This window comes from Neoarius graeffei, chromosome 12 (assembly GCF_027579695.1).
Source record: "Neoarius graeffei isolate fNeoGra1 chromosome 12, fNeoGra1.pri, whole genome shotgun sequence".
Lineage (NCBI taxonomy): Eukaryota > Metazoa > Chordata > Actinopteri > Siluriformes > Ariidae > Neoarius > Neoarius graeffei.
Genome location: NC_083580.1, coordinates 57,780,589 through 57,795,098, shown reverse-complemented (window position 1 = coordinate 57,795,098; position 14,510 = coordinate 57,780,589). Strand labels below are relative to the sequence as shown.

Here is a 14,510-nt window from a genome sequence, read left to right as displayed (position 1 = left end):
TTGTCACATGCACACTTCAAGCACAGTGAAATTCATCCTCTGCATTTAACCCATCTGAAGCAGTGAACACACGCGCACACACCCAGAGCAGTGAGCAGCCACACTAGAGCGCCCGGGGAGCAGTCAGGGGTTCGGTACCTTGCTCAAGGGCACTTCAGCCCAAGGCCACCCCATGTTAACCTAACTGCATGGCTTTGAACATGGGGAACAAGGGGAAACCGGAGCACCCGGAGGAAACCCACGCAGACACGGGGAGAACATGCAAACTCCACACAGAAAGGCCCTCACCGGCTGCTGGGTTTGAACCCGGAACCTTCTTGCTGTGAGGCGACCGTGCTAACCACTACACCACCGTGCCGTGCTGTGTCATTAACATATTATTATTATTATTATTATTATTATTAGTGTATCTGAACCTAGTATCATGAAACGTTTTAAGATTTGAGGGTAATGTGGTTGGATTTAATTTGATTTCATCCAAATTCAATTATATGGAAGGCTATAAATACTAACCTAACCCCAAACTTTACTTTTGTACAATTTCATTTGAATAGTCAAACAATTTGAGACCATATTGCATGTCTATGCTCTTCAAAGGTCATCAAGGGTTCTTTCAATTGGTTAATAATTCTAACTTTCTAAAGAAACCTTTCCTAAATGATTCCCACTTTGACCCTTCAAGCATTCCCCTTGAAGGGGTCTTTTTGCTTCCTTTTACTGTGTATCTGTTAGGTAGTAGTATGAATATTGTGTACCTTTAAAAATGAATATACTTACAGTACTTGGCCCTTCAGACCCACTCATCTATATTAATTAGCATTTAGAGTAAATCTTTAAAGGTACAACCCCAATTCCAAAAAAGTTGGGACACTGTGTGCAACATAAATAAAAACAGAACGTGAAGATTTGCAAATCATGGAAACCCTACATTTCATTGAAAATAGTACAAAGACAACATATCAAATGTTGAAACTGAGAAACTTTATTGTTTTTTGAAAAATATATGCTCATTTTGAATTTGATGTCAGCAACACATTTCCAAAAAGTTGGGACAGGCGCAACAAAAGACTGAAAAAGTTGTGTAATGCTTAAAAAAAAATTGGTTAATTGGCAACAGGTCAGTAACATGATTAACAGAGCATCCCAGAGTGAATAACATGATGATAAACATGATGATAAACAGAGCATCCCAGAGAAACGGAGTCTCTCAGAAGTAAAGATGGGGAGGGGTTCACCGCTCTGTGAAAGACTGCATGGGCAAGCAGTGCAATAATTTAAGAATAATGTTCCTCAATGTAAAATTGCAAATAATTTGGGGATCACATCATCTATGGTACACAATATCATTAAAATATTCAGAGAATCTGGAGAAATCTCTGTATGCAAGAGACAAGGCTGAAAACTGACATTGGATGTCTGTGATCTTCAGGCCCCCAGGCAACACTGCATTAAAAGCAGATATGTGTCTGTCGTGGAAATCACTGTATGGGTTCAGGAACACTTCAGAAAACCATCATCTGTGAAAACAGTTCATTACTGCATCCACAAATGCAAGTTAAAACCATATATAAACAATATCCAGAAACACCGCCACCTTTTCTGGGCCTGAGCTCTTTTACGATGGACTGAGGCGAAGTGGAAAATTGTCCCAAGGTCTGACAAATCAAAAGTAGAAATTCTTTTTAGAAATCATGGACACCATGTCCTCCAGGCTAAAGAGGAGAGGGATCATCCAGCTTGTTATCAGCACACAGTTTAAAAGCCAGTATCTGTGATGGTATGAGGGTGCATTAGTGCACATGACATGGGTAGCTTGTACATCTGGGAAGGCATCATTAATGCTGAATGATATATACACATTTCAGAGCAATATGCTGCCATCCAGACAAAAATCGTTTTCAGGGAAGGCCTTCCTTCTTTCAGCAAGACAATGCTAAACTGCTTTCTACACATATTAAAACTGCATGGCTCTGTAGTAAAAGAGCCCAGGTGCTAAACTGGCCTGTTTGCAGTCCATACCTGTCTCCCATTTAAAACATTTGGCGCATTATGAAGCGCAAAATATGACAAAGGAGACCCTGAACTGTTGAGCAACTGAAATTGTATATCAGGCAAGAATGGGACAACATTTCAATTTCAAAACTACAGCAATTGGTCTCCTTAGTTCCCAAACGTTTACAGAGTGTTGTTAAAAGTAGAGGTGATGCAACACAGTGGTAAACATGCCCCTGTCCCAACTTTTTTGAAACCTGTTGCTGGCATCAAATTCAAAATGAGCATATATTTTTCAAAAAACAATAAAGTTTCTCAGTTTCAACATTTGATATTTTGTCTTTGTACTATTTTCAATGAAATATAGGGTTTCCATGATATTGCAAATCTTCACATTCTGTTTTTATTTACAGTTTACACAGCGTCCCAACGTTTTTGGAATTGGGATTGCACACTACATACACCGTTCCAGGTAAAGGATACATAATAAAAGTATTTAAGAAATGTCCCTTGACAGCTGCACCACAGTGACAAGGAAAAGTATAGCTTAGGACCTTTTTTCGGAGTGTAAAGTTTTATACAGAACATTTTTGTTTATTCATGTACATTGAGTGACTCTTTCAAAACGTAGAGGAGGGACTGCCATCTAGAGGGCCATTTACAGAACATTCAGTTCCAAACTGCAGGAGCTTTATAAATGTAACTGGATACTAGGGTTTGAAATAATCTGAGGGGGTTAAAAAAATGCAAACAAACAAAGAAAAAAAACCCAATGTTAGACCTGATAAGCAAGACCTGGCCAATCAAATGCAATGATATATGTCATGACACTGTGACATTCAGTGATCATGTAACTTGGTACACTAAGCAGTACAGACTATTTTTAACTTGACTCTTCAGTCCAGCAGTTGGTAAGCACTTTGGAGAGTTCGGAGAGTTTTTTTGTTTGTTTGGTTGGTTTTTAAATTGTTTAAGGTAAGTTATCTCTTCTTACCTATCTGCCAGATATCTGCTTTCATTCATCTCAACATTCTTAGACACATTGTAAGACTTACTTTAATTCTGTGCTTTTGGTCATTGTTCATAAATAATGTCAGTATTCAGGATAAACAATCAAATAGACAGCACATACAGACCAAATGCTTCCTGTATTAAAATATCCTCTGTTTCAAGGCGCTGCTGAAAATCATTTTCACAGAGGCACAAATGGTATGTTTATTTTGTTTCCTTTTGGGTATAGACCCCATGTTTGAGCAGCTGCACTAGCATGAAAGCCTCTGTTATAAGAAATTAATCAACGCATACTGACTGATCAGATTTGAGACTCCAATAATGCTGTTGATATAAAAAGTATATAAGTCTGACTTATCAGTAATGTTTACATGATAGTGCTGCTTGAAAATGGTAAAAATGATTTCTCTTCTGCATTGCTTTGCCATTTCAGATTAGATATAGGAGGTCAGCGCCATCAACAGGCAAGAGGCTGCACAGGCACTGTGAGAGCTGCCACAGCAAATACTGCAAAGCTCCTATAGAGATCACGTTGTCCTGCATGATCATCAACTGCCGCTTGCTGTGTGGTGCCTCCTTTCACATGTGCAAAGAGGATGAACACATACTGCTGTGTCCTAATGAGAAGGTGCCTTGCATCAATGCCAACTATGGATGCCCTTTCACTATGTGTCGTTCAAAGCTGGCCAAACACCTGGAAGTGTGTCCTGCTAGCGTGGTGGTCTGCTCAATGGAGTGGAACCGTTGGCCGATTGAGGACATAAAGTCACCTTTATTTATTAACCTCATGAAGGACATCCATAAGCATAAAGCTCTGGACGTGTCCATGGCTCTCAGAGATCAGAGGCAGCTATGCAGCAGGCTGAAAATGAGAAACTTCTTTCCTCAGTTGATGCAAGAACCAGAAGAACCCATTCCAACAGAAGCAGAAGATGAGGCAGCAGGGGGTGACTTTTTGGTTAATGGAAGCCATGTGAATTGCACGCGAGGTGAGATCTCAAAAAATGGCCCTGTTAGTGTCCAGCTGGAGGAATGTGTTGAGAAAGATCTCAGTGTGGATAAAGAAAAATACAACATATACGAGAAGATGTTTAGCAAGGAGAGAGGGGGCTGCAGGCAGGCTCAGGAAGAAGAATCAAAAACAAGAGTTCAAAAAGACAAGACTGGATCAACTAAAGGTTCAGTTAACCCATCTACTCATGATCAACAAGGAACTGTGTTAGATAGGCATGGAAGAGATGCTGTTCAATCAGAGATCTCTAAAACTGGCTTTGCTCCTTGGCAAGAAGGAGTTCTAGAAAGACTTCGTCAAGAAGTAAATCCAAGAGAGTACAACATGTATGTGGTTCACCATGGACGTATGCTTCTCGCCTTTGGCCAGATTGAAGCTTGCACTCCCAAAGATAAAGATTTTGTTTACGGAAGCCTGGAACCAATACCAGTTCAAACCCTTTGTTCTTTTAATGTTCCCATCAGTTACAGGCACAAACGTATCCATCTTAAAGATCCTTCCACCCGAGTGCGCACTGAGCACAAGTGTGTGGACACATCTGATTTGTGTTTGTCTACGGATGAGGACACTCAGAAGATGGATGAGATGTTTGTAACTTTGCTGAGCGCTGCCGAAGTGGAGATCAGAGGACACAAGATCAGTGAATCTGTGGCCACAGACGGACTTTATGTTGATATTGCAACTCAGACATATGACTTTCTCACAGCTCCATTTAAGTACAATGCCACTTTGGCTGATATTACAGAGGAAAGGGATTCAAAACTTTATCTTCAGATCGATACAGAGAGTGTGACACTGAGACACAACAAATCCACTTCGGCATTCACATTTATGTGTGAACATTTCTTCAGAAGGGATGAGTTTGCATCTCACTTTAAAAACGTGCACTCAGATATCCAGTCTTGTTTGAATGGCTGGTTTGAGCAGAGGTGTCCTCTGGCTTATCTGGGCTGCACCTTCAACCAGAGAAGACTGCAGCCCTCCACACACAGAGCCACAGTCTACTTTAACCAGGACCTCAGCATCTTTACGCTCAGACCCGATATTGCCACATCTCATCATCTCATGGCTGATTCCCAAATGGTTCCAGCACAACAAACACAAGTTGGATATGAGGATTCTCTCAGTAATCTTCCTTTTGAGGTGCTGCGTCAGATCGCTAAGTGCCTGGACAGTTTCTCTCTTTCCCAGCTGGCCCTGGTGTCCCGACTTTTCCGAGATGTTTGTGCCACGTTCCTGCATGAGAGAGGAATGGTCAGCTTGAAATGGAGGAAAAGACTATACTCTCACGGTGGAGCCAAGTGGAAATCATCCATAGTAAGTATTTTTATGATGGATGCTGTTGTAGAACATACATTACTAAAGAAAATACAGTAGTCAAACGCATAAACATCAGATAATCATTAATAACAGCTTTCGTTCTGTAATGTTTGTCTTTTAAAATTTTGGCAGATGTTAGCTGAAGCTAGCTGTTTTGAATCTCAACCAAAGCCACACCCTCCAAACACATGGAATAGGCTAGAACACCTGATTGCTAGTGCAAGAGGCAGAACTTTCTGAATTGGCAAGATAGACCTCGCTGCAAAAACAAAAGTCCAAAGGGAGGAACTGGACCTGATCCAACTCCTCTTATAAACCTAACCCCTAACCCTAACCCACACAACACTAAAACAACATACTAAACACATAAATCCAGCCTGAACTGAGTTCACCTAGGAAGGAGGAGTTGGATCAAGTTTCCATTCCTCTGACTTTTGTTCAGCAACGAGGGGTACTTAGAACTGAGAGGTGACCTGATTGACAGGCAAGTAGACATGTCTCCTTGTCCTTACTGCTTGGATTTTGGTGGTTTGCATCCACATTAGATCAGTATCGTGTGTTGGCTGATACTCAAAAGTCTGATGTGAGGATCATATCAAGAAGTAAAAATGGGCATAGCTACATGTATTGTATGGACATGAGTGTTTTACTGGGAAATACGCCACTTGTATTTTTCATCCGAGCTACATCCAGGACATGGAGATCCAAAACTGTGATATATTTAAATAATATTGGCTGGCTTTGAGTGGTTTATTAGATATATTCCATTCAGCTAGCATGATATTGAATAAGTCGAAGACGAGTTCAGTATCATGCTAGCTGAATGGAATACATCTGACAGACCATGAAAAAAAGCCAGCCAATATTATTATTATTATTATTATTATTATTATTATTATTATTATTATTATACATACACGCTCTCTTCACATCAGCATTCTCGAAGGCCAGTGCTAGCTTACCTGCAACTTGGTGCTGTTAACGCAGCAGTCCAGTTACCTTCTAGCCAGTGTAGCATTGAGCAGTAGCATTATCGAAAGCCAATGCTAGCTTTCCCACAACTCAGTGCTGTTAATGCAGCAGTCCAGTTACCTTCCAGCCGGTGTAGTGTTAGCAAAGGCCAATGCTAGCACAGTCAAGCCAAATATGATTATTATTTTCCCTCTGTAATTTACTTGGTTACTTTTAAAATCAACATCGACAGCTACACATAACGGAGCTACCTGGAAACCAAAATTCTCTCAAAATCTTCTGTTTTTAACAAAGCAAACCTGGCAGCCATATTTGTTTACAAATTGTCACTGTCGCTTGCTAGCGCGAAAGTTTTACATCTCTGACGTGTGATGTCATGTTGTGTTGACAATGTGCATGTAGCATTTCCTGATGTGGGTGGAGCACAGAAGCAGGCGAGAGTTGTTGGTCACACACAAACACTTTATTTTTCTTACTTCAGCTTTTCAGCACTCATTCACTCACTCACTCACTCAACACGCACACATGTGTTGTGGTTGGGAGGGAGCCCCTTTTCTCTGCTCTCTCCCTCCTTTTATGCTCCGTCCCTGTAACACACACACACACACACACACACACACATACACACACACACACATTAATTGACAGTAGGTGGAATGACTTAGCCACTTACCTTCCCCAACCCCGCCCTCCATTCACAGACTGCTGCTTGGCCACGCCCCCACTGACACATACCCCCACCACCCGACTCAGGCCGGGGAGCTGTCCTGCCTGAAGCTGACTCCCCCCCCGACGGGACAGGAAGTCCACCACCACCATCTGTGCCCCCAGCCTGTGGATCACCTCGAACTTAAATGGCTGGAGGGCGAGATACCAACGGGTGATCAGCGCATTGGCATCCTCCATGCGGTGGAGCCACTGGAGGGGCATGTGGTCCGAACAGAGAGTGAAAGGGTGCCCCAGCAGGTAGTATTGGAGGGCGAGGACCGCCCACTTGATGGCAAGACACTCCTTCTCAATTGAGCTGCACTTGCTTTCACGCATTGACAGTTTCCGGCTGATGTACAGCATGGGGCGCTCCTCGCCCTCCACCTCCTGGGACAAAACGGCCCCCAGCCCTCTGTCCGATGCATCAGTCTGCAAAATAAAGGGGAGAGAGAAGTCAGGGGAGTGTAAAAGTGGCCCCCCACACAGTGCAGCTTTTACCTCAGAGAAGGCCTGTTGGCACTGCTCTGTCCACTGGACCGGATCTGGAGCCCCCTTTTTAGTGAGATCGGTTAGCAGGCTGGTGACGTCCGAATAATTAGGTAGAAACCTATGATAATAGCCAGCCAGCCCCAAGAACTGTCTCACCTCCTTTTTGGTCTTGGGCCTCAGGCAGGCTGCAATCACTGCAGTCTTGTTAATTTGGGGATGCACCTGCCCATGACCCAAGTGGAACCCCAGATACTGTACTTCCACCTGCCCAATTGCACACTTTTTCAGGTTAGCTGTGAGGCCTGCTCGCCTCAGCGACTTTAGAATGGCCCTCAGGTGTTCCAAGTGCTGAAGCCAATCATGGCTGTAGATTATTATATCGTCCAGATAGGCAGCCGCGTAGGCAGCATGAGGGTGGAGAACCCTGTCCATAAGCTGCTGGAATGTAGCGGGCGCCCCGAACAACCCAAAAGGGAGCGTGACAAATTGGTGTAAACCAAACGGTGTGGAAAAGGCCATTTTCTCTTGGGATAGAGGAGTCAAGGGGACCTGCCAATATCCCTTTGTTAGATCCAGTGTCGAATAAAAGCGAGCAGCACCTAACTGATCAAGCAACTCATCAATGCGAGGCATTGGGTATGCGTCAAATTTAGACACCGTGTTGACCTTTCTATAGTCCACACAGAACCGGACCGACCCGTCGGTCTTGGGAACCAGGACCACTGGGCTGCTCCAGTCACTGTGGGACTCCTCGATTATGCCCATTTCGAGCATGGCCTTGAGTTCGTCCCAAACCACCTTTTTCTTGTGTTTGGGCAAGCGGTAAGGGCGGCTACGTACTACCACCCCCGGGGGCGTTTCGATGTGGTGTTCTATGAGGTGGGTACGACCAGGAAGGGGCAAGAACATGTCAGAAAATTCCTTTTGCAACTTGGCCACCTCCGTGAGTTGGGCCGGTGAGAGGTGGTCTCCACAAGGGACTGGAGTTGTCTGAGATGTTATCTTTTCCACCTCTGGCCCCAGCTCCACCTTCTCCGGAACTACCAACGCCAACGCCATGGGGACCCCCTCATTCCAGCATTTTAAAAGGTTGAGGTGGTAGATTTGCAATGCCCCACCCCTATCCGTTCATCTCACCTCATAGTCTACATCCCCGACTCGCCGTGTGACCTTGAAGGGTCCTTGCCACTTGGCGACTAATTTGGAGCTCGACGTGGGCAATAATACGAGCACTTTGTCTCCCGGCGTGAACTCTCTAAGGCACGTGCCCCTGTCATACAGCTGGATTTGACATTCTTGTGCCTGCCGCAAATTCTCCTGGGTTAGGTGCGTGAGGGTGTGGAGTTTTGCACGCAGATCAAGAACGTACTGGATTTTATTTTTGCTAGGTGAAGGTCCCTCCTCCCAATTTTCCCATAGCAAGTCCAGAATGCCATGCAGCTTACGCCCATATAATAATTCAAATGGAGAAAACCCCATGGAGGCTTGCGGGACCTCTCATACTGCGAATAACAGGGGCTCGAGCCACTTATCCCAATTACGCGCATCTTCACTTACAAATTTCCGGATTATGTTCGAGTGTTTGGTTAAATCGCTCTACTAAGCCATCCGTTTGTGGGTGATAGATACTGGTGCGGATAGACTTAATCCCCAATAACCCATACAGTTCGCGCAGTGTGCGTGACATAAACAAAGTGCCTTGGTCTGTCAGGATTTCTTTCGGAATCCCGACCCGGGAGATAAAGTGGAAGAGCGCTTCCGCAATACTGCGTGTTGAGATATTGCAGAGAGGCACTGCTTCTGGATATCGCGTTGCATAGTCCACCACAACTAAAATAAAGTGATATCCCCATGCTAACTGATCTAATGGCCCGACGAGATCCATCCCAATTCGCTCAAACGGGGTCTCAATTAGAGGAAGAGGGCGCAATGGTGCTTTTGGAGTGGCCACGGGATTTACTAATTGGCATTCACGGTACGCTGCACACCACTGACGGACATCCCCGCAAAACCCTGGCCAATAGAACCGGGCCATTATTCGGGCTAGTGTTTTATCTTGCCCTAAGTGTCCAGCCATAGGATTAAAGTGAGCCGCATGGAATACGAGTTCCATACGGCTCTTTGGGATTAACAATTGGGTTATTTGTTCATTAGTTTGAGTGTCCTGCATCACTCGGTACAATGTATCTTTAATAATAGCAAAATAAGGGAAGGTCGATGCCGCGCTTGGCTGAAGAGTTTGACCATCGATTACTCTCACTTGGTCAAACGTATGCCACAGAGTCTTGTCTTGCGACTGCTGTAATGGAAAATCCCCAAGGGAATCCCTGAGAGAGGGAGGAGGAGCAGGCTGGTATTCACTCTGACGCGGTGTTGATGTAGACAGCTCTGTGACAGCTTCTCCAGTCAATGCCACACCGGGATCTTCCCATGACCTACTAGTCCAGGACCCACTACGTGTTAAATATTCCATCAGCTTTTTAAACCCTGGCCAATCAGTACCCAAGATCAACGAGTAGGTGAGACGAGGACTAACCGCCGCCTTTACTCTATGCATTTGGCCCCGGAATAGAATACAGACAGAGACTAAGGGATAATTGTGAACATCCCCATGCACACACAACACTTTCACCACTTGTTCTCTCCCCAGTGCCTCACCTTGCACCAGGCGTTGATGAATTGAGGTCTGATTCCAACTGGAATCCACCAAAGCGTACTATGTATCGCCTTGAACACTTACCAGTATGCAATACGTTCCAGCCTGATCGGGGGCGGTTTCTGGCATGTCAGGGATCCGGATTACAGCTTCCACCTCCCTTGCGGAGCTCCGACTCTGGAGATGCTCCGATTCCCCGCCACGCCAGCACACCGGTCCAGGCTTTCCCTCTACACTGGTGTTATGGGTGTCACTCACCTGAGGAGGAGACAATACAGACATGGAAGAGGGAGATGGGAGGACACCACGGGTGCGACGGGCTGGCTGGGGTGGAGCCGGCCGCCGCCTCTGTGGCAGGGGAATGGAGTGGGGAGGGGGATGAGAGACAGGGGGGAAAGAGAGAGAGAGAGAACAGAAGCGAGGGGAGACGCCTCGTCTGCCTGCCATCGGAGCCACCTCCAGATGGTCCTCTGCCAGCTCGATGGCTCGTTCCAGCAATGCCAGGTGATGACACTGGACCCATTCCGCCGTTCCTTCCGGAAGTCAAGAGATAAACTGTTCCAGTGCCACCAGATCGATGATCTCGTCAGCGTCGCGGTCTTCCGCCCTCAGCCACTGCCGGCAAGCATCCCGGAGTTGCTGGCCAAATGCAAACGGCCGGCTGACCTCCTCCAATGTCTCCTCCAGTGTCCAGAAGCACTGGCAATGTTGTTCCGAGGAGCGGCCAACCTGCTGCAGGATGGCTTTCCTCAGGTCAGCATACACCAGTTGGCTGTCAGCAGGGAGCTGCTGCACTGTGAGCTGCGCCTCGCCAGTCAGGAGCGGGAGGAGGTGTGCTGTGCGCTGCTCCAGCGGCCACCCCCACGCCTCGGCTACTTGCTCGAAGAGGGCGAGGAACGCTTCTGGATTGTCCTGCAGGCCCATTTTCGTGAGGGTGCCAGCTGCGGTGGTCGACGCCCCTGCTGATGCGAGCAGGTGCCGGAATGCCTGGCGATCTTCCTGCTGGGCCAGCATCAAGGCTTTGAAGCACTGCTCTTGTTCCTTTTGGAGGGCGATCAGCTCTTGATGCTGGTTCTGCTGGGCAGTAGCGAGGGCAAAGATGAGCTCTTTGAATGGGGAGGACTCCATGGGGTGGTTCCCTTCTGTGCTCCCAGGCTTCGGCACCACTGTAGCAATTCCTGATGTGGGTGGAGCACAGAAGCACGGCAGGCGAGACTTGTTGGTCACACACAAACACTTTATTTTTCTTACTTCAGCTTTTCAGCACTCACTCACTCACTCACTCACTCACTCACTCACTCAACATGCACACATGCATTGTGGTCGGGAGGGAGCCCCTTTTCTCTGCTTTCTCCCTCCTTTTATGCTCCGTCCCTGTAACAAACACACACACACACACATTAATTGACAGTAGGTGGAATGACTTAGCCACTTACCTTCCCCGACCCCGCCCTCCATTCACAGACTGCTGCTTGGCCTGCTGCCACAGTGCAATATTGTAACAATATTGCACTCTCATTCTCCATTGGGTAGAGTGATGTAATACACGTAGGATAAGCAATATGCTAAGAATATTGCATGCTGTCAAACCAAATGAATGAAATCTGATAGAAGGGAATAGAATACATGTTTTTATCCCATGGAAAAAGTGTCCTGTATGTTTAATAATTCCCAATATTTCACTCAGATGACATCACTCCCAGTGTTTTCCTGCTGACTAGATATGCGCCATCAAAATTGCAAACCAGTTCAAACTTAAAATTCTTTTGATAATGTTGCAGGTTTTTTTTTTGTTGTTGTTTTTTGTGGATGTGTCCAAGTAATAGAAAGAAAACAGGGCAGTGCGAAGATACAAAGTTTATCTTCTCATGTTGAAAATATTTTCACTAGTTCACTTTGCTCTCTTCTGATATAACCATTCACCACTCAAAGATAAACTTCATATCTTCGTGCAGCTGTGTAATATCCTCTATGTATTAGGTATATTTATCAGTGATTATTAATAATTGCATTTGAATAATGATTCTTTTATTCTCCTTTTTTCCTTTATTTTTTTTCTCACTCATTCTCTTTAAGGTTTGGGAATTCAGCAGTCTGTTCAGCAGAGTGAGCACTTGGTGTATTGCTGACACTCTTCCCATGGCTGAGCATCTTAAACACTGTCCATTTTACCAAAGAGAACCCAAAACCAAACCTTTTCCACTGCCCAGCTTATGGAAGAACAATGAAGATCCAAAGGCTCAGAAAAATCTCGTCACACAATTTATGGAGTGGAGCTAACATTAACATGATTACTAGTTTGATTTGTTGTGCAATATTTATAAATTATTGCAGTTATTGCACTAGACTGAATGAAAAGAAAAATGTAGTGCTCACCAGAACATTTTTAGGGCAAATGTTAACACTGACCTTTTGGATCAGACTAAAATGTACTGCTTCCTAAGTTGTAATAAGGTACATGTTTTGATGTTTCGGTAGAATAGTAATGTAAGGATGAAAAATTAAAAGCTTATAATTCATTTCACCTCGCTCCTTGTAGCTGCTTGATCAAGAGTAACCAGTGGAAGTTCCACCAACACCCATCTGTTTCTATGTTCCATGCCAAACACTATGATCTCTAGTGTCTAAAACTTCATCCTGAAGATTCAACCATGACTGAATGGACTGACATTGGACACACTTTCCACAAATGATAAATGGAAATTCATGGAAAGTTTTACCTTATCAGTGATCATGCTTTGCTTTTTGTATTCTTTATCAATTATATTATATGGCAAAATGGACACCTGAGTATTGAACATCCCATTCCAAATTCATGGGCATTGATATGGAATTTGCTTCTATAACAGCCTCCACTCTTCTGGGATGGCTTTCTACAAGATTTTGGAGTGTCGCTTTAAGGATTTGTGCTCATTCAGCCGCAAGAGCACAAGAGGTCAGGCAATGATTTAAGATGAGAAGGCCAGGTTGATGCACCTTAATTACAAAGGTGTTTAATGTGAGGTCAGGGCTCTCTGCAGGCCACCTTAATTCTTACACACCAACCTTGGCAAATCATGTTTTTATGGATCACACTTTGTGCACAGCTGCATTGTCATGCTGGAACAGGTTTGAGACCTTTAGTTCCAGTGAAAGGAAATCTTAACGTGACAGCATAGAAAGATATTCTAGACAATTGTATGCAACAGTTTTATGAAGACTTTTGTGAATATGGGTGTTCTGGTCAGGTGTCCACATACTTTTGGCCATATGGTTTAACATCATGTGAAGTCCCTGTGAATGAGCTGTTACTATAGAAACAATAACATATTAAATGGAGTGTGTTAATATAAATCTGTGATTTGCCCTGAAGCTAGCACTACTTTCAGAGCTGCTGTTATAGGAAATTAATCAACACCTTCTGATCAGATTTGATACCGCTGTGTTAAATACCTAATACTGAAATGACAATGGTTTTACTGTCAAGGGTTAAGTGCTGTGCAAGATTGGAATTGTGCTACATTGTAATGTAATAATCCATCCATCCATCCATTATCTGTAGCCACTTATCCTGTTCTACAGGGTCGCAGGCAAGCTAGAGCCTATCCCAGCTGACTATGGGTGAGAGGTGGGGTACACCCTGGACAAGTTGCCAGGTCATCGCAGGGCTGACACATAGAGACAAACAACCACTCACACTCACATTCACGCCTACGGTCAATTTAGAGCCACCAATTAGCCTAACCTGCATGTCTTTGGACTGTGGGGGAAACCAGAGCACCTGGAGGAAACCCACACAGACACGGGGAGAACATGCAAACTCCACACAAAAAGGCCCCCGTCAGCCACTGAGCTTGAACCCAGAACCTTCTTGCTGTGAGGTGACAGTGCCAACCACTGCACCACTGTGCTGCCCCCATCCATCATCTGTAGCCACTTATTCTGTGCAGGTTTGCAGGCAAGCTGGAGCCTATCTCAGCTGACTATGGGAGAGAGGCGGGGTACACCCTGGACAAATCGCCAGGTAATCACAGGGATGACACATAGAGACAAACAACCATTCACACTCACATTCACACCTACAGTCAATTTAGAGCCACCAGTTAACCTAACCTGCATGTCTTTGGACTGTGGGGGAAACCGGAGCACCTGGAGGAAACCCACGCAGACACGGGGAGAACATGCAAACTCCGCACAGAAAGGTCCCCGTCAGCCACTGGGCTCGAACCCAGAACCTTCTTGCTGTGAAGCAAAAGTGCTAAACACTACACCACTCTAATGTAATAATGTAAGGGGGAAAAGTGACTACTTGTTGACAGTCTTTTGGTATATAGAGAATATTTTCAATATTGTGGTATTATTGTCAATACA

General features: G+C 44.9%; 1 protein-coding gene across 1 annotated transcript; it reads left to right on the top strand.

Annotated features, from left to right (window-relative positions):
* Window positions 1-2,899: 2,899 nt before the first annotated feature.
* On the top strand, window positions 2,900-13,423 carry fbxo40.2 (F-box protein 40, tandem duplicate 2). Its single transcript, XM_060935105.1, has 4 exons — window positions 2,900-2,967; window positions 3,166-3,201; window positions 3,437-5,332; window positions 12,237-13,423. The coding sequence occupies exons 2-4, from the start codon at window positions 3,199-3,201 to the stop codon at window positions 12,438-12,440; spliced, it is 2,103 nt and encodes a 700-aa protein (XP_060791088.1). The 5' UTR covers window positions 2,900-2,967; window positions 3,166-3,198; the 3' UTR covers window positions 12,441-13,423.
* Window positions 13,424-14,510: the final 1,087 nt, after the last annotated feature.